Here is a 22710-nt window from a genome sequence, read left to right as displayed (position 1 = left end):
GCATATACTTCACGTCAAAAACAAAAAAAACGAAGATTAGGTCGTAATTCCAAGTCTTGGAGAGTAAACATATGCAAGTTTTGGGTAAAAAATGTTTAGCACTCCATGATCACTCAAAAACAGGCTAACCAAATGCTCCATCAACAGAATTCCACATAAATTACATTTGACTGCATGTGTGTGTTACACCAGAAGGGGCCTGGGGTCAGGTTTAGGAGCCATAATTAGCCTCATCGAAAGCCTTGCGTGCCCTCTTCAGCTCCTCGTTCATGGTCAGCAGGTCTTTGACCCGGGCGAACCTCCTCGGGTCTTTCCAAATGAGGAAAACAATGTCCTCCACCTGGACGCGGCCCTGGCGCCCGATGGACATGGCTTTGGGGGTCATTTCGATGATGAACTCGATCACCAGGTCCTCCAGAATATCCACTGACTCCATGTACGGGTTCTAGTCGTCTCCGAATCCGTACATCATGCACCGGAGTTCCTTGGAGAAGAGCCTCTTTCTTTTGCCGTGGCCCACATCAACTCCACCGGTCCCGAGTTGGATGACGGGACCGGTGGAGTCGATGCAGCAGCCAGACTCCTCACCAAAACCAAAAAAAGAGGGCACATTACTCCTATTTAAGCTTTTCTTCATTGTCTCCCTCTAAATTTTAGAATTGATTTTAAGTTATTGTTAACTTTTAAGTCTTACTCTGGACTCTCACCGAAGTACATTTCCGATCTTCTGACACAATATGTGCCTGGTCCCAACCTGAGCTCTTCAACCTAGGCTCTGCTAGCCATTCCACAATCTAGGTTGAGGACCACAGGTAACCAGGATTATTCTGTTAGGGCCCCTACTCTGTTCTGTTAGAGCCCCTACTCTGTTGTTTTAGGGCCCTCGCACTGTTGTGTTAGGACCCCTATACTCTGTTCTGTTAGGGCCCCCACGATCTGTTTTGTTAGGACCCCTACACTCTGAAACAACCTCCCTGAGAAGATCAGCCTGGCAAACTCTTATCTTCTTTTAAAAGTGTGATTATTCAGGATTTGTGGTCTGAATTTATCATTTATATCTTGTTTATATTTTACTACTATTGATTACTATTGATTATTGATTATTTTACATTGTGTTATTGTACTTATTTTATTTTTCCTCATATGCAGCTCGTGTTGCTTTTATATTTCCTTCCCAATGTTGTGTAACTTTTAAAATGTTTTTATCATTATTTGTCTACCTTTTTTGTTGTTGTTTTGTAAAGCACTTTGTAACTTTGTTTTGGAAATTGCTATTACATCACCTTGCAAGCATAAGGACCCCCCCCCTCCCCAATATTTTATTATTGACACTAATCAAATTGAATCGAATCCCATTTGTTTCGCTGGTATTTCTGAAAGACAATTAAAAATTTGGAAAAATCCAGAAGCGAGGTTTAAAAACCGGCGCAAATGGAATGGTCTGACCAGCCTGAACACTTGTGGTTTTATAGCGTACATACTTTTAATATACTCCAATACTAGCTGTCTAAGCACAAGCCGCTCATGAAGAAGTTTACAACTTTTTTTTTTCGACTCCCCCCTTCTTTTCTCCCCAGTTGTACTTGGCTAATTACCCCGCTCTTCCGAGCCATCTCGGCCACTGCTCCACCCCCTCTGTCGATCCGGGGAAGGCTGCAGACTACCACATGCCTCCTCTGATACATGTGGAGTCGCCAGCTGCTTCTTTTAACCTGACAGTGATGAGTTTCACCAGGGGGACAGAGTGCATGGGAGGATCACGCTATTCCCCCCAGTTCCCCCTCCCCCCCAAACAGGCGCCCCGACCGACCAGAGGAGACACTATTGCAGTGACTAGGACACATACCCACATCCGGCTTCCCACCCGCAGACACGGCCAATTGTGTCTCTAGGGATGCCTGACCAAGCCGGGGGTAACATGGGGATTCGAACCAGTGGTCCCCATGTTGGTAGGCAACGGAACAGACCGCTACGCTACCTGGACGTTTTTTTTCCTGAATCTTTTTTTTCTTTTTTTAATTTACCCCCTTTTTCTCCCCAATTGTATCCGGCCAATTACCCCACTCTTTCCGTGCTGTTCCGGTCGCTGCTCCACTCCCTCTGCCGATACAGGTGGAGTCATGAGCTGCTTCTTTTCACCTGACAGTGAGGAGTTTCACCAGGGGGACGTAGCACGTGGGAGGGCTATCCCTCCAGTTTCCCCTCCCCCCCGAACAGGCGCCCGACCGACCAGGGGGGCGCTAGTGCAGCGACCAAGACACATACCCATATCCGGCTTCCCACCCGCAGACATGGCCAGTTGTGTCTGTAGGGATACCCGACCAAGCCAGAGGTAACACGGGGATTCGAACTGGCAATCCCCATATTGGTAGGCAATGGAGTAGACCACCACGCTACCTAGACTCCCCCCAAATCATGTTCTTGACAGGTTGTGCCCTCCTCTGGCACATGACACATCTTCCTGGTAGAAAAAATTAATGGACGTTAATTGATCATATTTCCGGCTCATCCACAAGTTTTAAGTGATGTCCAGTTGTGATGTACAGTATAGTTGTGATCAATGATGAGGTTCTGGAGGCTGAAAGGATATTTATGTGGTTATTAGTCACCGTGTGTGTCTAATAAATTGGATTACTTAAGATTCTGATGATTGTAGAGTACCACAGAAGAACAGCGCTAAGTTGGGGACAACAGTCTTCCTTCTGAAAAGTACTTAGCGTGTCATTTCCTTATTTGAGAAATTTTGAAACGTTTCACTGCTCCACCTGCCTCATTTGCTGTTTTCTACTTCCTCCTCTGTTATCTGAAATATCCCTCATTATAACACAACACCGAAAACACACACACACACACTTTCAGTAGCGCTTTGACATCATGGGCAACTTTGCTGCCAACGAGGGACTGTCCATCTTTGTCATTGTGAGTACTTTAATGTGGTATTGGTACTTCAGTACTGCAGCTGTGTTGTGTATTTTAGCTCATTTGGGCTGGAGAGTCTTTTTGTGTATAACAAGTTTTTTTGGGGTTTTTTTATGTTTTTGTCACTTTCCTGTTTGTTTTAATTTAGATTTATGATTTTTTTTTTGAGCAGGCTATGAGCGAAAAAAGCTTTTTGTTAAAAACAAAATATATTTGACTTGATTTTTTTTTTCCTAATTTGACTAAATATAGTTATTTCATATTACTTGGGTAACGCTTTCAAAAGAACACCACCGCAACATTTGATGAATGCACCACACTAATGAATATGAGGATTAATCTGCGATGACGCACAGAGATTAACTTTTGCACTGATTAAATTCCCAGGGTGAGATTAATAATGAAATGATGTGGAGTGTAGGTTACATCATTATGTAGGTTACATCATTATTCCATTTATTTTTTACCATCTTTTTATTAAATTGTTATCAATTAAACAGGAATCGAACTATTCAAATAAGCATCCCTTCGGTACCCGTACGGATGAACTGTCTACAGGACTTGTTTGCTGCACGAGTGCGTCCGTCTGAATGAGCAGCCAGCGTTGTGTGAATCTGTGTTTCAGCTGGTGTGGCTGGGGATCAATGCTTTCCTGTTCGTCCATTTCTACATGGCCTTTCTCACCGAGAGATGGTTTTACACCAGGGTCCTCCTCGGGGTGAGTTTGTCTCGCATCACCAGTCACGCTCCTCCTCTCAGATGCTTGTTGTACGAGTCTCCGAGCACGTCCACATGGAGCCGTGCTGAAAGTTGTCCCATGCAAACATTAATGTGTCTTCAGAGGTTTTATTGATGAGCGGTTACTTTGTCAAATATGAAAATAGCAAATATGACACATACAGTAGATGTTAATTAATGCTTAACATTAATGTTAACGATCACTGCTCAGTGCCGCTACACTGAGGGTACATTTGTACACACACACACACACATACATACACCTTCACTCAAATGCAACGCTATTCAAACGCTATCTTGAGTCTATGCTTACAGGCTTGTCAAAAGTGGGACAAGGAAGTAGAATTCCTATTATAATTCTGTTATCTTCTTTCAATGTTGTATTGTGTAAATTGTGTAAACACAACATCCATTGCACATTGTGCGTCTTGGTAGAAAGCAATCTCTCCTCTGTTGCTCTCCCTGAGGTATCTTCCTATTTTATCTCCCTGTTAAAGGCTTTTTTTCTAAGGACAGGATGTTGTGTTGCTGTAAATTCCCTTGAGGCAGATTTGTGATAATGGGCTATACAAATAAAATTTACTTCTTGTGATGTTTGCTGTGCAGTCACAGCTGGTTTGATGATTGACTGAGTCGTCACCACTGCTTCCACAGGTGGATAGACAAAACCCAGAAGTGAAACCAGGAAATTCTTATTTTCTGACCCTGTACCTCATGTGCATCTGCGTGAGTGAGGGGGCAACATGCTCACTCATAACTCCATGTGTTGTGTGGTACATACACAAACACTGACCAACACACACACACACACACCAATTCCAATCCTTTTGTCGTTGCTTGATGAAAGCTCGTTCAGACCATGTGTCTGAAAGCATGTGTGCAGTTGTACAGCCGACCCTGAGCCCTGGGCTCACTACATGCACCGTCAAAGAAAAAAAAAAACAAACTACACCATCTCCATCTAAACTTTAGACTTGAATATGGAGTATTTTTGTCTTTATGCATGCTCAGTCATCTCTCATTGCTGACAATGTCCCCACCGACACATTAAATAGGCCCTGGTTCAGTGTGGTCATCCTAACTGGGCATTTGTCAAAGCCAGGGAGACGCCCAAACAGTGCACCAGCGAGTTGAAGGGAGGAGGACAGCTGCCTAAGCATAAACCAGTGGTGATTCCGTATGTGGCGGAACTGCCGGCAAAGTTGTGACACGTATTTTCCAAACACCGCGTCTCAGTTGCTTTCAAACCCCAAAACATGCTGTGCCAGAAATTGGTCCACCCCAAGGATCAGGTCCCCCGGCACAAACAGAGCAATATAGTGCACAAGGGTACCAAGAGGATTGTCGTCCCTTGTACACTGGAGAAACCAAACAGACGCTGGCAAGAGGATGGCACAACACAGGAGAGCTAACACGTCAGGCCAGGACTCCACCCATCTACAGGCCACTCTTTCAAGGATGAGGATGTACACATCCTTGATAGGGAGGAAAACTGGTTTGAACGAGGAATCAAAGAGGCCATCTATGTTAAGAGAGAACGGCCATTCCTGAACCGAGGGGGGGCTAAGAGTACATCTGTCACCACCATTCTCCAATCCTCTGAATAGTACACATGGCCATTGTAACTAGTCAATGGTCACGGCAGTTTGCATATGAACCTGGTCGCTGGTTTCGGTCATTACGCCACTGTATTGTTTATAAGGGTGGGGCTACTTGCAGCCAGTTTAGAACAAAGAGGTCATTGATGAGCTGATTCAACTTTCTGTGATGGAGTATCTTTGTTTCCTCTCATATTTTTGTCTGTCACGTCTCTGACCATTAGTATGTCAGCATTGTCTGTATTTGTGTTATTATAAACTTCAGTGTTGCAGTTCTTTCCTTATGTGAATCCTGCTGCCAGGGCCCAGTCCAGATCCCTTGAAATCAATAGCAGGTTGTTGTTGTTGTTTTTTTTAAAAATTTGATCTGAGTTGATGGGATGTGCTCCAAGTAAAATATTACATTATCAATGTGATTTTTACCCAGCATGCCTTGTCCTGGGCCCGGGCACCTGCAGCCTGTCTCAACTTCAACTGTATGCTGATTCTACTACCTGTCTGTCGAAACCTTCTCTCCTTCCTGCGTGGAACCATCCAGGTACTTCATGCTGTGTTAGTGATAGGACTGTTTCAGAGGTAAAAGATATTTTATAAACCACTGTAGCATCGTTTGTTACCATTTAGCGCTTTCAGCCATTTCATATGGGAAAAGTCACTGTTTCAAATGAGAGGCATTTCATTTTTTGGGAATTGAAAGTGTTAATGTGGGGCCTCCAGGTGGTGTAGCGGTCTATTCTGTTGCCTACCAACACAGAGATCATAGATTCAAATCCCCATGTTACCTCCGGCTTGGTCGGGCGTCCCTACAGACACAATTGGCCGTGTCTGCGGGTGGGAAGCCAGATGTGGGCATGTGTCCTGGTCGCTGCACTAATGCCTCCTCAGGTCAGTCGGGGTGCCTGTTTGGGGGGGATGGGGAACTGGGAGGAATAGCGTGATCCTCCCACGCACTACGTCCCCCTGGCAAAACTCCTCACTGTCAGGTGAAAAGAAGCGGCTGGCAACTCCACATGTATCGGAGGAGGCATGTGGTAGTCTGCAGCCCTCCCCGGATTGGCAGAGGGGGTGGAGCAGCGACCGGGATGGCTTGTAAGAGTGGGGTAATTGGCAGGATACAATTAGGGAGCGAGGGGGGTGTTAATGTGTGTGTAGGAACATGCCAGATGAGTCAAGAGTTTCGAAGCAGGATTATGTAAGACAATACTTGCACAGTTATGCACAAATGCACAAACTTGTCACACACACATAATACCCTTTAAAACCAACACGTTAATGAGGTTAGTATTAAATGAAGTATTGTGTGAAAACTAGTTAGTAATGATAGTTCCAACACGCCTTATCCAAACACTCAGACACACACACCCACACACACACACACACACACCGAGATTGACTCCCATTAAATCATTCACCCGTGTTTCTAAGTCCTTCTGTAAATATTTTTAGACACTTTTGGTGTTTTCCTCTGTCCCGTGTCCAGTGTTGCAGCCGCACAGCCGCCCGTCAACTGGACCGGAACCTCACTTTTCACAAACTGGTGGCTTACATGATCGCCTTCCACACAGGTACAGTAGGATTTATCTGTATTTGGCGTGGCCAATAAAGGCTGCAATAACAGCTTGACAGTGACAGCCTGTTGATTTTTTATCAGGGTTTTGAGGTTTTCAGGCTCGGGTTTTGAACCTGCTGCACTTCACATTGTCTTTATTTTGCACGAGTTGAGTATCACCGGTCTGTTTCTGATTAGCGGCCTCTGTGAGAAAGTATGTTTTGTAGCATGATGTTTAACCTAGGACATAGATTAGAACGGTCTCCAGTTCACTCCTATAGGCTATATCCCACCACTCTCACTTTACCTTTCACCCTTGTAAATTCCCCATTCTCCCTTTTTGTGTAGCTGTCCACATCATAGCCCACTTGTTTAACTTCGAGTGGTTTATGGACGCCCAGCTGAATCGAAACACCAGTTTTCTGACTTTTGTGCTATCTGAGATTGGCACCGGGGACAACGCCTCCTTCCTGAATCCGATCAGGACCAATGAAACTGTGAGTTGTGTGTTGTGAGCCTTTGGATCTAAGTCTCCTCTGATAAGAGCAGTAGATTGAATATTAAAGCAGAATTGAAACTCGAGTCACTACTGTGAGTGGGGTGGGGGGGGTCTGCAAACATTTCAGTGGGGCTTACTGAGGGAAGATTTAATTATTCTTAATATAAAAGTCCCAGTTCAACAACGCCCAGCCTCCTGTACAACTGCAGTTGCCGATAAGCGCGGACTGGCCATAGGTAAGGGAATTTTCCCGGTGGGCCGGTCTGGTGAGGGCTGATCTTTTTTTTTTGCCCCGCCCTGGCATTATATATGCATGTAGTCCCCAGGTTACGAATGAGTTCCGTTTTTTGAGTCTGTTCTTGTGTCGAAGCTAGAATGGGTTAAATGCAAAGCATAATTCCCCCCGAGGATGAGTAAATATATCAAATAAAAAAAAAAAGACTTGGTATAGTGGTGAGAAGCTTGACTATGACACCACCACTGACAACTAGTAGCTGAACTTATACTCGGGATTTTCTACAAGAAAGTCTTTATGAAGCTGCAAAGACAGACGTGTATTAAGAGTCAGTTGACACTAAGTTTACATCATTTGGTGTTAATTTTACACCAAATCTACTTTCTGCCCCATTTCTCCTATATAATAATATAATGATAATAATAAATCAAACTTATATAGCGCTTTTCTAACACTCAAAGTCACTTTACAATAAACGGCAGTGAAACAAGACAACAGATTAACATAACACAGACACACGGGGTGGATGGGAAGGGGGAGGGCTACGTAAGGGAGAAGCGGCAGTCACACACGACGCCAGCAGTACTCTCCGACTTAAACAGATACAAAAGGGCAACAAAAATACAACAGGTATCCACTAGGCAGTGGCACTATTTAACCCATAGCTGGGGGCTGGTTCGTGGGCATCAGGGAATATCCACACACCGGTGGGCCTGTGTACCGCATGTCTAGGGGCCAGACCTCCTCCGAGTCCCTTGTAGTTCAGCCAGGGTCCAAGGTGTACCCAGTTACCATGTGTCGCCACGAGGAGGCACTACATAGGGCTTGCTGTTGGAGAGGCTATGTACTGGCAGGGAGAGGCTTACATGTTCTGCTCTCCTGTTCGCATTTCTGCTAGCCAGCGGTGAAGGTTGAGAGTGAGATGTGACAGGCACAGAACACTACACAAGCACACTAGACGCTTCACAACAACCCGACTTCTTACACAAGAATGTCAGACAGATGAAAATTAACATATGCTCATTTCTATACTATACTAAAGAATAATAATTCTGTATTTCAGAAAGTTAAAATTGTGTCGATATCGACCTAATGTATGCATTTTCTGCGTCAGTGTTGGGACGCGAGTATATTTGTCGGCTGCACTGCAACTTCTAGCTAGCACTTACAAGCGCTCAGTTCTGAGCGCTTAGCTCAGTTCTGATCAAAACAGTATGGTTATAACAACATCAACTTATGTGATTTACCTGCCCCAACCTCAAATCTATAATGATCAAGTTAGTACGTTGCTGTTGTGCTTGAAAAGCATTAATCAATGATGGTATGGAAGAAAAAGTGGTGAGACAATCCGCCGTCACGTATTACTCACTACGCTAGAAAAAGTACCCATATTTGTTTTGATTTTTTTTACCGTCCGGGATTTCGACATAACCTGTGTCCCCTTATCTCGTCTTGGAAAACACTTTGAGCAAATGACAAGCCAACTGTAAAAAGGAGACAAAAGGGAAGCTTGTTTTCAAAACAGAAGTGGCGAGGCAGCGACTATGTGGGTCGAAGCCACATGGAGAAATCATTGCAACAGGTGACAGCTATGGGCCAATTTCCCCATCTGCAAAGTTTTTTTCTTGTTTAACACTTTTCCACCACTGCGAAGTGAGAGCAACTGCCGAGTTGTCTGGCAAACGAGATATGGTTGTTTCCTCACTCACAAGATATGAAGCACACTATGGGGCATGATAAAAATGAACACAGGATTTTAGATGGGGTTTTTTTTTCTTCAGCAGTGGACCACACATGTTTTTAATGCAGCCTTTATCCACCAACAAGCCATTGCTGAAAAAAAAATTAAGTGGTGTATTGATGTGGTGTATTGTGGTGCCAGAGGTCGGAATTTGTTGTGTACCCAATTAATGATAAAGAAAATTGTACAATGTCTCTTTACATTGCTGTGGATGTCAGTGTCTACTAGATGAGATAAAGTGTGGTGAGATGAGATTGGATCATCATGATTTGATCTGATTTTTGTGATTACTCAACATTACTGTCATTATGATGTCATTATTCTACATTGTAATCACTACATTAAATTGGAATGTATTAGAGGGTAGCAATAGAGATTATATATTACAATCAAGGGAAACTAGGATATGAACAGACATTTAAGAGTAGACAGGTATAAAATTCTGACAGTGAGAATAACACTGAAAACATGAGGGCCAAAGAGAAATATGAGCCCTCATTTCAGCGTGTTTGCAGGTTGAGCAAATGCAGCAGTAAAAGCAGCCAAAGTCACAATAGAACATGATAAGGGTGTCTGGGTAGCATGGCGGTCTATTCCGTTGTGTTACCTCCGGCTTGGTCGGGCGTCCCCACAGACAATTGGCTGTGTCTCTGGGTGGGAAGCCGGATGTGGGTTTGTGTCCTGATCGCTGCATTAGCGCCTCCTCTGGTCGGTCGGGACGCCTGTTCGGGGGGGAGGGGCAACTGGGGGGGGGGGTGGCGTGATCCTCCCATGTGCTACCTCCCCCTGGTGAGACTCCTCACTGTGGGGTGAAAAGAAGCAGCTGGCAACTCCACATGTATCGAAGGAAGCATGTGGTAGTCTGCAGACTAGAACACGATAAAAAATATATTGCTGACGATCATGTATAAAATATGCGTTGCATTCATGACTGATGTGAAGAGATGTGGTAAAACCCACCAATGTCACAACAGTAGAAAAATTAAAGTTGAGTTTACGGTATAAACCTGTACTGCGTGATCAATTTATACAATTCTCAGATGTAAATACAGTCTGCAAGCTTTCGGTTTTGTAAATTCTTTAAATCTTACTGTCCCGGCTGCAGAATCCAACCATAGTAATGTTCACTACTATTGCCGGGCTGACGGGCGTGGCCATCACCCTGGCTCTCATTCTCATCATCACCTCCTCCATGGAGGTCATCCGAAGGTCATACTTTGAGGTCTTCTGGTACACACACCACCTCTTCGTCATCTTCTTCATTGGCCTGGTGTTCCATGGCTATGGGTGGGTTGTCACAAATTTCAGTTTTTCTTTGCACTATTTCGTTTTTTTTTTCATCTTGGCACAATAGTATTTATATTGACAGGAAGTACTTGTCTATGCAGAGCATTTGCCCATGTCACTGTTTCAGAGCGTGACATTTTAACAGCATTTCCATTAAAAAAAAAACCTTTGAGTCATCTTATCTCTTTTAAAACTGTCATTTGTAATCTTTTATCACTAAGATTTTTTTCACTCCATCTGTTTTTGGTCACTTAGTGAGTTAAAAAGTTTTTATTTTTTTTATTTTTTTAGGGAGTTGTTCCTTATCCGATGCGAGAGTCCAAGGACGGGATGTTGTGTTGCTTAAGGCAAATTTGTGATATTGGGCTATACAAATAAAATTGACGACTTAGCATAACAATATGGCATGCAAATTGGATTATGTGATTGGTATTTATAAAGTACAATGCCAGTGCTGAGGGGATTTTTGATTTCAACTTTAACTTCACCGTATTACATTGTTAATACAGACTTCAGTAGTTCTTCAACCATTTAATTTTTTGTAAGGAAGCATCAGGTAAAGAGGTAACAATTAACCAGGTCTCAAGTTCTATATAAGGTCCTGTAATTTAAGATGAGACCCCTTTTGCACAAACAGATCTTCATGTTGGTGCATTCTACCAAATGCTTTACTGTCTTTAAGTATCTTGTTCATCTCTGTTGCATTGCTGACCACAGGCGAATTGTACGGGGGCAAACTGCCGCCAGCCTGCAGAAACACAGCCCACTGCAGTGTTCTGACCAGTTTGACATCTGGGGGAAGAACGGGACCAACTGCCCTGAACCAAAATTCGCTGGAAATCCCCCAGGGGTGAGGCAAAATTGATAAGTGATCCTTTTCAAGTCAGCACTAAATGGAATGAGCAGTTCAAGTAATCTGACAGCTGATGTTTTTTTTAGTATCTTTTTTCTATTACCTTACAGAGCTTCTAAGTATACTTGTTATTATAATTGTTTTTGTTATATTATCCTCCTCCTTAATATGCCTTACTTTTCCATTGTGCTCCTTTTCTCCAGACGTGGAAGTGGGTGGTGGGTCCAATGATTCTGTATGTGTGCGAGAGGCTGGTTCGATTCTACCGCTCACAGCAGAAAGTGGTCATCACCAAGGTTTGTGTCCCACCCACATGTATCCCACATGCCGAGAGTCCAAATTCCCATCAGCATCCCTATGCTGGGATTTCACTGGAAACAGTGAGTTTCCATAGAAACCAGAGGGGGGAGAGACCACCTTAAGATCAGGTCTTTAACAATCCAGAAGCTTCCATTTCCCTGAAACATGGAATCTAATAACAGGACTGCCATTGAGGTACATTGAAGTACACTAGAGACTATATTATTTTCCATATCTTTATCGATATGCATCTATATCTATCTATCTATACAACATACCCAAACTCATGAGAGAGACTTAGATATGTAAGTAGATAGAACCAGACACTCATTTTTACAATTTTATGCTGTTCAGTGTTTTGTGCGAGTGACCTGCTAAGTCAGATTCCTTGTTTATATAAACTTAACTGGCAAATGAACACTGAATCTGTCTGTAAAAAACAAACAAGGTGCTTAAACCAGTAAAAACCATCCACATCCATACCATGAAGTCATTCCAGCAACCTCTCTTCAATCACGTAAGGGTCTACTGGCCCCATCATCGTCACCATTATCATCATCATTATCAGTCATACTGATGTCATCGTCTTTGTCGTGTCATTAGTATCACTTTCATTGTTACCTCAGTTATTACCCTTGACCACAGGTGGTGATGCACCCCTCCAAGACTCTGGAGTTGCAGATGAAAAAGAAGGGTTTTCACATGGAGGTGGGGCAGTATGTCTTCATCCAGTGCCCCTCGATAGCTGCACTGGAGTGGCACCCCTTCACACTCACCTCTGCCCCTGAGGAGGATCACTTCAGCGCCCATATCCGCATTGTGGGGGATTGGACACAGAAGCTGTACGAGGCCTGCGGAGGGGACAAGACTGAGACTCAGGAGGCCTGGAAGCTTCCCAAGTATGTCCCAGTGTGTGTGCATGTTTGTGTTTGAGGTTCAGAAAGAGGAAATTGCCATAATTGCAATCGAGTGGTCATAGAGTATTCTTTGAAAGGGAAGCCACGGGGATCATACCTGATGACAGAAGACAGTGTTTGTGTAAGAGAGAGCATTGTAATAGTTCCCCCACCAAGGAACCTTGGGACCGGCGCTAAGATGTTGAATAGAGTAACTGTGAGGTATCTATCTTCCCCACATCAGACTAGACTCCCACAGAGAGCATGCTGAGCAGTCAGGAGCAATTTTCTATTCCTCTTAATACTGTACAGTCACAATCCTTGATGGGTGATTCCTGAGCTGCATGCAGCTCATACAGCCTCACTTTGCAGCTCACAACAATAATTTTAACAAGAAAAAAACAAATGCAGGAAAGTTGCAAATGAGTGCCTGAATGTCTGCTGATTTTTGTTTTTCAATCAAAATACTTGCATGCAGTAGATGCAGTATTTAACATTGCAGTAGACATATTAGCACGTTAGTAACACCTTTGAAAGTTGCCAATTCAGGCTTAACTATGCAAACTGTGAAATATGCATCTAGACTGTCTCACTGCAGAGTTGCATACATTTTGAGGTGTCTTGAGGTCAAACTCACTATCAGTTGCTAGTTGCCTGGTTACATTTAGGTTGAATGAGTCAACATGTTTTACCCAACAGTGGAATTACAACAGTTTACCCTTTAAATCCTCCATTGTACAACAGCTGCAAGTTAGTGTCTTGCCCAAAGAGTTTGAGTCAGTTCCTTGCTCAAAAGTCTCATCAGTGAAAAACACACATTTGAAAGTTGTCAGTTCAGGGTGTGTGTCCCTCTGGATGTGGGAAGCCCAAATTAGCCTTTTCATCAAGAAAGGAAGGTGATCAGTCTTACATGTATCAACAACAGAGTTATACCATCATGCTAACAACCTATTGCCGACCTGCAAGGCAGAATCTCATTTGTGGCATGTCAGCCACAAACACAGTAAGTGTACACAGTTAAATGGTGAATTGATTGCATTTATACAATACTTTTCTAGCTGGAACAGCCACTCAAAGTGCTTTGCAATCAATGAATGCTTCACATTCACACTCATACACCGACAATGGTGTCAGCCATGCAAGGCACCAACCAGCTCATTGGGAGCAGTTAGGGGTTATGTGTTTTTGTTCAAGGACACCTCGACATTTTTGCAAGGAGGCAGGAATCAAACTGGCGGGTGTCTGGGTAGCGTGGCGGTCTATTCCGTTGCCTACCAACATCGGGATCACTAGTTCGAATCCCCTTGTTACCTCTGGCTTGGTCGGGCGTCCCTACAGACACAGTTGGCCGTGTCTGTGGGTGGGAAGCCAGATGTGGGTATTTGTCCTGGTCACTACACTAGCGCCTCCTCTGGTTGGTTGGGGCGCCTGATCGGGGGGGGGGGATAGTGTGATCCTCCCATGCACTACGTCCCCCTGGCGAAACTCCTCACTGTCAGGTGAAAAGAAGCGGCTGGTGACTCCACATGTATCGGAGGAGGCATGTGGTAGTCTGCAGCCCTCCCCGGATCGGCAGAGGGGTGGAGCAGTGACCGGGACGGCTCGGAAGAGTGGGGTTATCGGCCGGATACCATTTGGGAGAAAAATGGGGAACCCCCCCCGAAAAAAAGAATCAAACTGCTAACCCTCCAGTTACCAGACACCTTGCTCTACCTCTGACCCACTGTCACCTCATTCAGGGAAATGAATTGCTGGGAGCACTTAAGCTACTTTTAAAAGAATCACCGACATTCTCCAAATAGCAGGAAGACTGATACTAAATATGAATGTCGTTGTGATGCTTACAGCACCATGATGGTCAGGTGCCAAAACAGCCGCTTCAGGCCTCATGTCCTCTGTTCTCAGTTGGTTGCCATCGTTTCATGGTGCTCAAATTCTGATGGATTCACGTCAGACAGTGTCTGAGCCCGTCAACAACTGTCCATCCACAGTGGATTGTTTTGACAAGTCATGGGTTTCTCCTGACCTGAGACACCGTCGAACATTAACAAATGTTACAGGTCTGTCCACTATTGAATGTCCCCAAACCCTGCAGGCGGTTTTTCAGTTAAGTTTAAGTTTCAAAATTTTACACTTTTTTTTAAATCATTGCAGATTTTTGCATCCTTTTTGTGTGACTTACACATTACAGCATGCTTTAATGTTTAATTTGCATCTAAAACAGATTTGTATAGTCCTTAATTAAACACAAATGTGAGGACAGACAAAACTTTTGTGTTTTAGATTCAGCATTATTTTCTTTTGTATGTGTGTGTATGTGTGTGTTATAGTGCTCTGTGTATTTGAAATTGGTGTGCTCTTGACAAAAGGATAAACAAACTAACCTAATATAAATGGGCTGAAAAATTCGAATTTATGGATCTACTCACTTATTGGTTCTGTGGATGGACCAGGCACATCCACACCCACATTATCTCTTCTATTAAAACATACTGTTGTAAAGTTATCACACCAGATTCTTCATGCACACACATGGGATTTTTGTTGCCACTGCAAGCCTGTCACAGTACCTCATATACATAGACTTTAGTGACATTGTCTTGTACATTTACCAGTTTTTATACACGTGGAAGACTGAAATTCTAATAGGAAGAAAACACCAAGCTGATCTATTTATTTTTGTAACCCCTCTAAAAATGCTGTGATATGTCAAAGTGCCACAGTGAGAAGCACATCAGGTCAAATTTTTTATTTGTGTGAAAATTGCCAGCTCAATCCCATGTGTACCCATGCCCCATTAAATGTCATGCATGCACAAAAAGTAAGGAAATTTGTGTTTGGTAGGCTATTTCTTTGTTGTAACAATGGTTCTTGGCAATAAATCTTATATCAGGCACCTGGTTGTCAGCACCTGGGGTACCAGAAGCTCAAAACACAGCAACAGCAAAATAAGCTGTTTGGCATTGGCAGAGAAGATTTGGCAAATTTTTCATGGACGTAACCAACATACTCAGCTCTGCTGCTCATCCGACAAATGCATGTTCCTTACAAATGTGGCACCATTTAAAAGGGAAATAAACAGACTTTCCAACAGTATAAGATTTATTGCCAAGAAGCATTGTTACAACAAAGAAATAATCTACCAAACACAAATTTCCTTACTTTTTGTGCTAAGTATATATATACAGTGCATCCGGAAAGTATTCACACCCCTTCACTTTCCCCACATTTTGTTATGTTACAGCCTTATTCCAAAATGGATTAAATTCCTTTTTTCCTCTCATCAATCTTCATACAATACCCCATAATGACAAAGTGAAAAAGGTTTTGTCGAAATTTTTGCAAATTTATTAAAAATAAAAAACTGAAATATTGCATGTACATAAGTATTCACACCCTTTGCTATGACACTCAAAATTGACATCAGGTTCATCCTGTTTCCACTGATCATCCTTGAGTTGTTTCTACATCTTGATTGGAGTCCACCTGTAGTAAATTCAATGGATTGGACATGATTTGGAAAGGCACACACCCGTCTATATAAGGTCCCACTGTTGACAGTGCATGTCAGAGCAGAAACCAAGCCATGAAGTCAAAGGAATTGTCTGTGGACCTCCGAGACAGGATTGTATCAAGGCACAGATCTGGGGAAGGGTACAAAAAAATTCTACAGCTTTGAAGGTCCCGAAGAGCACAGTGGTCTCCATCATTCGTAAATGGAAGAAGTTTGGATCCACCAGGACTCTTCCTAGAGCTGGCCGCCCAGCCAAACTGAGCAAACGGGGGTGAAGGGCCTTGGTCAGGGAGGTGACCAAGAACCCGATGGTCACTCTGACAGAGCTCCAGTGTTCCTCTGTGGAGATGGGAGAACCTTCCAGAAGGACAACCATCTCTGCAGCACTCCACCAATCAGACTTTATGGTAGAGTGGCCAGACGGAAACCTCTGCTCAGTAAAAGGCACATGACAGCCCGCTTGGAGTTTGCCAGAAAGCACCTAAAGGACTCTCAGACCATGAGAAACAAAATTCTCTGGTCTGATGAAACCAAGATTGAACTCTTTGGCCTGAATGCCAAACATCACATCTGGAGGAAACCAGGCACCTCTCATCACCTTGCTAATACCATCCCTACAGTGCAGCATGATGGTGGCAGCATCATGCTGTGGGGATGTTTTTCAGCGGCAGGAACTGGGAGACTAGTCAGGATTGAGGGAAAGATGAATGGAGCAAAGTACAGAGAGATCCTTGACGAAAACCTGCTCCAGAGCGCTCAGGACCTCAGACTGGGGCGAAGGTTTACCTTTCAACACGACAATGACCCTAAGCACACAGCCAAGACAACGAAGGAGTGGCTTCAGGACAAGTCTGCGAATGTCCTTGAGTGGCCCAGCCAGAGCCCAGACTTGAACCCCATTGAACATCTCTGGAAAGACCTGAAAATAGCTGTGCAGCAACGCTCCCCATCTAACCTTACAGAACTCGTGAGGATCTGCAGAGAAGAACAGGAGAAATAACCCAAATATAGGTGTGCCAAGCTTGTAGCTTCATACCCAAGAAGACTTGAGGCTGTAATCACTGCCAAGGGTGCCTCAACCAAGTGTGGGAAAGTGAAGGGGTGTGAATACTTTCCAGATGCACTGTGTATATATAGTGTGTATGTGTACTCATGGATATACTATGATGATAAAGAATCTATCTATCTATCAATCCATCTAGATGGCTATTCTTCCAATCAAAACATCACTCCGTTTCTGTACAGGATTTTAATAGACGGCCCATTTGGGACGGCCAGTGAAGACGTTTTCCGGTATGAAGTGGTGATGCTGGTGGGTGCCGGGATTGGGGTGACTCCTTTTGCCTCCATCCTGAAGTCGGTGTGGTACAAACACATCCAGAACAACCAGCAGGTCTTCACCAAGAAGGTGAGCGCCTAAAATGCATTTCACACCTTGATGGCCTGTAGGTCACTGCTTTACTGATATACGGCTAAGATGCAGATGGTGAGAATGAATGGATTTCTTGGTTTGAAATGATTTGAACACAAATTATCATACATGAATAACAATACAAGAGAAAAATTTGGAGGCTGTTATTGAAAATAAAACAAAAAACAGCAGGGATTTATGACTACAGTGTGTGCAGTATTCTGAATGTGAATTTGCCGTGTATGTATGAGTGATGTGCAAGTCTGTTCTCTTTATGTACCGTGCTGTCCTCTTGTTATGTTGTTAGCATTGTTTACAATTGTAGTGATGATTTATTATCATAATCCATCATGTCATTTTGATAAATTAATTCACAAAGTACTTTTCAAAACCCATAGCCACATAGTGCTGGATTAAAAAGCAAAACTGTTGGTATGTAGAGATTTAAAAGATTATACAGGGCGTCCGGGTAGCGTAGCGGTCTATTCTGTTGCCTACCAACACAGGGATCGCTGGTTCGAATCCCCGTGTTACTTCCAGCTTGGTCGGGCGTCCCTACAGACACAATTGGCCGTGGCTGCGGGTGGGAAGCCGGATGTGGGTATGTGTTCTGGTCGCTGCACTAGCGCCTCCTCTGATCGGTCGGGGTGGCTGTTTGGGGGGGAGGGGGAACTGGGGGGAAAGCATGATCCTACCAAGCGCTATGTCCCCCTAGCGAAGCTTCTCCCTGTCAGGTGAAAAGAAACGGCTGGCAACTCCACATGTGTCGGAGGAAGCATTGGTAGTCTGCAGCCCTCCCCAGATCGGCAGAGGGGTGGAGCAGCGACCCGGATGGCTTGGAAAATAGGGTAATTGACCAAGTACAATTGGGGAGAAAAAGGGGTAAAAAAAATCCCCAAAAAATAAATAAAAGACGATACGGACTTTGTAAGGAGTCTTGATGGCAATATCCAGGTGCCCCTTGCTCCCCAACTGAGACTTTTGGGAACAATCATGATTCAGTATATTCTTTGACACCGTGTCCGTCATCAGTAAATGTCCGCATGGTGACAAGCAAGCAAACGGATGAAAATGTGACGAGTCCTCTGCTCGTTTCTTTGGCCATCTCAGATCCACTTCTACTGGCTCTGCCCTGAGACACAGGCCTTCGAGTGGTTTGCAGATCTGCTGCAGTCCCTGGAGGGCCAGATGACTGAGAAGGGCATGGCCGACTTCCTCAGGTACAACATCTACCTCACCCGCTGGAAGGAGAGCGAGGTACGTGTTTTCAGTCAAAAGTGGTGAAAAGTGGGTGAAACAAGCCCGACTTACCGCTGGAGAAATAAAAAAAAAAACTTGTTTCCCTCTCTATCTATCGTATAATCTGTTCATCAACATTACTTTTTTCCACCTCAACCAAGCATGAACAGGCTTTTTAAATGTGCAGGAGATCTTTGTCATTTATAATTTGCTTGTTGTATTTGTGACTTTGTAATTGGGATTAAAAACTCAGTGGAAACCTACCGTAGTTGTTATCTATATCTTCTCAATGCAGTTCAGGCTTGCTGGAGTCTTTCCCAGCATGCACTTGAGGTGCTGGTGATGAGTACTGACACGTGTGTGCACACACACACACACACCTCATTGCCCAGATGAGCTTCTTCTAATTCTACCTGCATCTGTATCAATCCTTGAACCACGGCAATGCCTTTTTTCCATCTGTTCTGACCAAAATCATGTAATGAAATGTCATAAGAATATCAGTTGATCACTCTCTCTCTCTCTCCCTCTCTCTCTCAGGCTGCTCACTTCAGGGTTCACCATGAGGAAGAGAATGACCCCATCACGGGGCTGAAACAGAAGACTTTATACGGCAAGCCAAACTGGGACAACGAATTCTCCACTGTTGGCACAAAGCACCCGGGGTGAGAGCTCTCAGACACACGCTCAGTGAGAGTCAGAGTAGACAGGGTTTTATGTTGCTCAGTATGGGTTGGGTAATGTAGTTTTGTATGATGTACTCCTGTATACATGAGGAGGACAGTAGCCAATCATTTTGTTGGAGTCTGGGTAACATTTTACAAATGGGGAAAGTCATTTTTCACGAGACAATTAAAACAAAGCAATCATATGTCAAATTATAGTACCAACAATGACCTTATTATAGACAGTGCATACACCAGATAGATATTGTTGCCTTCTCTCTTTGTATACTGTGTGCAGTATCGATATCTGTCATTTTTTAAATGACTGTAAGCCCAGTGCATGCCTCTTATTCATACTTAACATATGGAGTCGCCATCTTAAATGTTCATGTTGTAGTGGACTTATGGACATAATTCACCATAGCTTGTTTGTATGAAGTTGGTATGCTCACTTTTAGGGCTCAGGGTGTGGCCATGTTGACACAGTGCCATGTGGTTGGGTGGGGTAGTGTATATAAGGAAATAAACACCATAAACTTCTCTCTGTTTTCTCCCAACTTCCACACTGGGGTGAGATAGGTGTTCTGCTTTGGAGGTGCTGGTGATGAGGATGTCATCTAGATATACGAAGATGAAAGGCAGGTCCGGTAGCACTGAGTCCATTAGGCGCTGGAATATCTGCGCAGCGTTCCTGAGGCCGAACGGCATGCGCAGGAACTCAAACAGTCCAAATGGGCTGATCGGTGCCTTGGGTGACGGGTGTGCCAGCATTGTTGCGTCAGCCAGGGCAGTCTTAGCGTCCACAAATGCTTTGTCCCTCTCTGCAGACCAGTCCACAGTGTGTTTGGTGGCCTTGCCTTTCGGGGTCTCGTACAGGGGTTGCATGAGTTGAGCAGCTCGGGATAAAAGCGGTTGTAAAATTCACCATGCTGAGGAACTCCTGCAGGGACTTGACTGTGAGCGGTCGCGGGAAGTTCACAATGGTGTCCGCCTTTGACGGGAGAGGTACCGACCCATTTTTGGTTATTCAGTGTCCAAGGAAGTTGATGCTGGTCAGCCCGAACTGGCACTTGGCTGGGTTGCCGCTCGAAAAGCATCCAGAGGTGAGACGGGGAACAGGCACTTTGTCGTGGACGTCGGTGGCAAGCCAGAGCGCATTTCTGTAGATCGCCTCAAACCAGCTCACCTGGACTTGGACCGACCTGTTGGACTGGCCCAGCCCCTGCGGCGGGGGCACCCTCCTTCCTGTTCCCCAACCCCCAACAATGCCCCTAAGGCTCCTCCACCCCCCACCTTACTCCTATGCCACTGCAGGGTCCCTAGGGCCCCCTCAGCGGGAGCCCTGGCCCCCGCTCCCGTTCGGCAGAGCCGTTCCGGCCAGACCATCCGGCCCCCGCCATGTAACTCTTGCTGTTATGGTGAATTCGGGGGGGACGTGTAGTGGACTTATGGACATAATTCACCATAGCTTGTTTGTATGAAGTTGACGTGCTCATGTTAAGGGCTCAGCGTGGTGCCATGTGGTTGGGCGGGGTAGTGTGTATAAGGAAATAAATGACACACATGAGGTGGTGGTCAAAGAGAGAAGTTGTTTGTCTGCTTTCTCCCCACTTCCCCACTGGGTTTTGGCACCCATGTGGAGATTACCGCCGACTCAATGATGCAATGACACTGGACCCAATCCGTCACATCCAGGATTTTTCCGCCCACCTGGCTGGGAAAGTAATCTTTTCCAAAGTGGACCTCATCCGAGGATACCATCAGTTGCCCGTCCACCTGTTGGATGTCCCCAAAACAGCGATGATCACACCAGGGTCACCAGTGTGGAAGTTGGGAGAAAACACAAATGAACAACTTCTCTCTTTGACCACCACCTCACATGTCATTTATTTCCTTATATACACTACCCCGCCTAACCACACTACCCCGCCTAACCACATAGCGCTGCGTCACCATGGCCACACACTGAGCCCTTAACGTGAGCTCGCCAACCTCATACAAACAAGCTATGGTGAATTCTGTCCATGAGTCCACTAAAATGTTCAGGATGTGAGAAGTTACATTATCTTATATATGCTAGGTCCTCATCTGAATTAATGACTGTAGGGTGTTGTCCTGTGGGTGGGGATAGGTCCTTGGAGCGTGTCCTACCCAATGATGTGTCTACACCTTAATTCATGTTTATCCTCATCTTGCCATTATTAGCAATACTACCACATATGACAGTGATGTTTTTCAATGGACGTGTGTGTGTTTGTGTGTTTTCTCTCAGAACTAAAGTGGGTGTTTTCCTGTGCGGTCCCACCCAGCTGGGGAAATCGCTGGAGAAGCAGTGTCTCTCCCATACGGAGGGAGGTGTGGAGTTCATTTTCAACAAGGAAAACTTCTAAGAGCTTTCTGGTCCCCTTCCTGCCGGCCAAAACGATGGCATCACCGACTGAGGTGGGGGGGCAGGGCAGGGTGGGGGAGTGTGTGTGTGTGTTGGGGGGTGTTTTTAGGGCACCAGCTCTGTCAGGCAGATGAGACTACACCATTCCATGTTAAAGTCCAGGTTCCGACTCAACATCTCATTTACAAAACTGCCTGCCTTTTCATGAACTTCACTTCTGGAATGGATCGAAACATGTCAGTTGAGTTTGCTATGATGTATACTGATAGCAGCCTCAACTATGTTTTCACAGTGGGACGGTTTGATTCCAGGATAGTTCATTTACCAGAGGTTAGAGGCAAAAAAAACAAACAAACAAAAAAGACAGAAAGCATACAAATGTTTCAATCACAGGCTCCATTCTGTGTTTTTTCTGCCAATGATAGACCAATGTGTATTTTTTTTGTTTGACAGAAAAACCGGTTAGTATCTTCTTAAAGTTCACAACCACTATTTTTTCCCCCCATACTGCAACTTTTCAAGGTGTTTTGTTTTCAGTTCTGTTAAAACTATGAATTTATATTAAGGGAGTCAAAGGTGTTTTTTTTTTCTTTCTTCCTCCAAAGTTGTGTTGAGCAGTCCAGACAGTGACCACTATCACTGACAGATTTATGACATCTGACTGAAATCCAGGGTGAGCGTCTCTGGTCTGGCCTCCGCCTTGCCTCACAAGCACTCATTTCACAAGTCGTCTTGCTCAAATTTAAGAGGAAATACCCTCTGGTGGTTACCACACTATCTGGTTCTCCTTTTGTGTTATATCAAGTACTGAAACTAATAATGGTTTCAAAATAAGTCTGTTCCTAATTTTGTAAATATATATTTGGCTTAAACATGA

At 44.4% G+C, this 22710-nt stretch overlaps 2 protein-coding genes across 2 annotated transcripts; one reads left to right on the top strand and one right to left on the bottom strand.

Annotated features, from left to right (window-relative positions):
- Positions 1 to 205: 205 nt before the first annotated feature.
- taf13 (TATA-box binding protein associated factor 13) lies at positions 206 to 637 on the bottom strand. The gene is given in 1 exon segment (XM_056301082.1): positions 206 to 637. A coding segment is annotated over 1 exon segment (426 nt). The 3' UTR covers positions 206 to 211.
- A 2237-nt stretch (positions 638 to 2874) lies between these two features.
- On the top strand, positions 2875 to 21872 carry LOC130131404 (cytochrome b-245 heavy chain). The gene is made up of 13 exons (XM_056301081.1): positions 2875 to 2919; positions 3545 to 3637; positions 5683 to 5793; positions 6736 to 6820; positions 7153 to 7301; positions 10385 to 10566; positions 11284 to 11416; positions 11623 to 11715; positions 12365 to 12618; positions 17375 to 17537; positions 18651 to 18797; positions 19320 to 19444; positions 21717 to 21872. Exons 1-13 carry the CDS (start codon positions 2875 to 2877, stop codon positions 21832 to 21834), a joined length of 1698 nt encoding a protein of 565 aa, XP_056157056.1. The 3' UTR covers positions 21835 to 21872.
- The last annotated feature ends 838 nt before the right edge of the window (positions 21873 to 22710 follow it).

The sequence above is a fragment of the Lampris incognitus genome, chromosome 21 (genome assembly GCF_029633865.1).
Source record: "Lampris incognitus isolate fLamInc1 chromosome 21, fLamInc1.hap2, whole genome shotgun sequence".
Taxonomy (NCBI): domain Eukaryota; kingdom Metazoa; phylum Chordata; class Actinopteri; order Lampriformes; family Lampridae; genus Lampris; species Lampris incognitus.
Note: the sequence above shows the minus strand (reverse complement) of the source record. Positions and strands in the feature narration are given on the sequence as shown.

What these genes read in the sequence shown, in the direction of transcription:
- LOC130131404 (XM_056301081.1), top strand. Translation starts at nt 2,875, where the DNA reads ATGGGCAACTTTGCTGCCAACGAGGGACTGTCCATCTTTGTCATT. An exon ending in CCCGCTGGAAGGAGAGCGAG is followed by an intron (nt 18,798 to 19,319) that starts GTACGTGTTTTC and finishes TCTCTCTCTCAG; the next exon opens with GCTGCTCACTTCAGGGTTCA. An exon ending in GTTGGCACAAAGCACCCGGG is followed by an intron (nt 19,445 to 21,716) that starts GTGAGAGCTCTC and finishes GTTTTCTCTCAG; the next exon opens with AACTAAAGTGGGTGTTTTCC.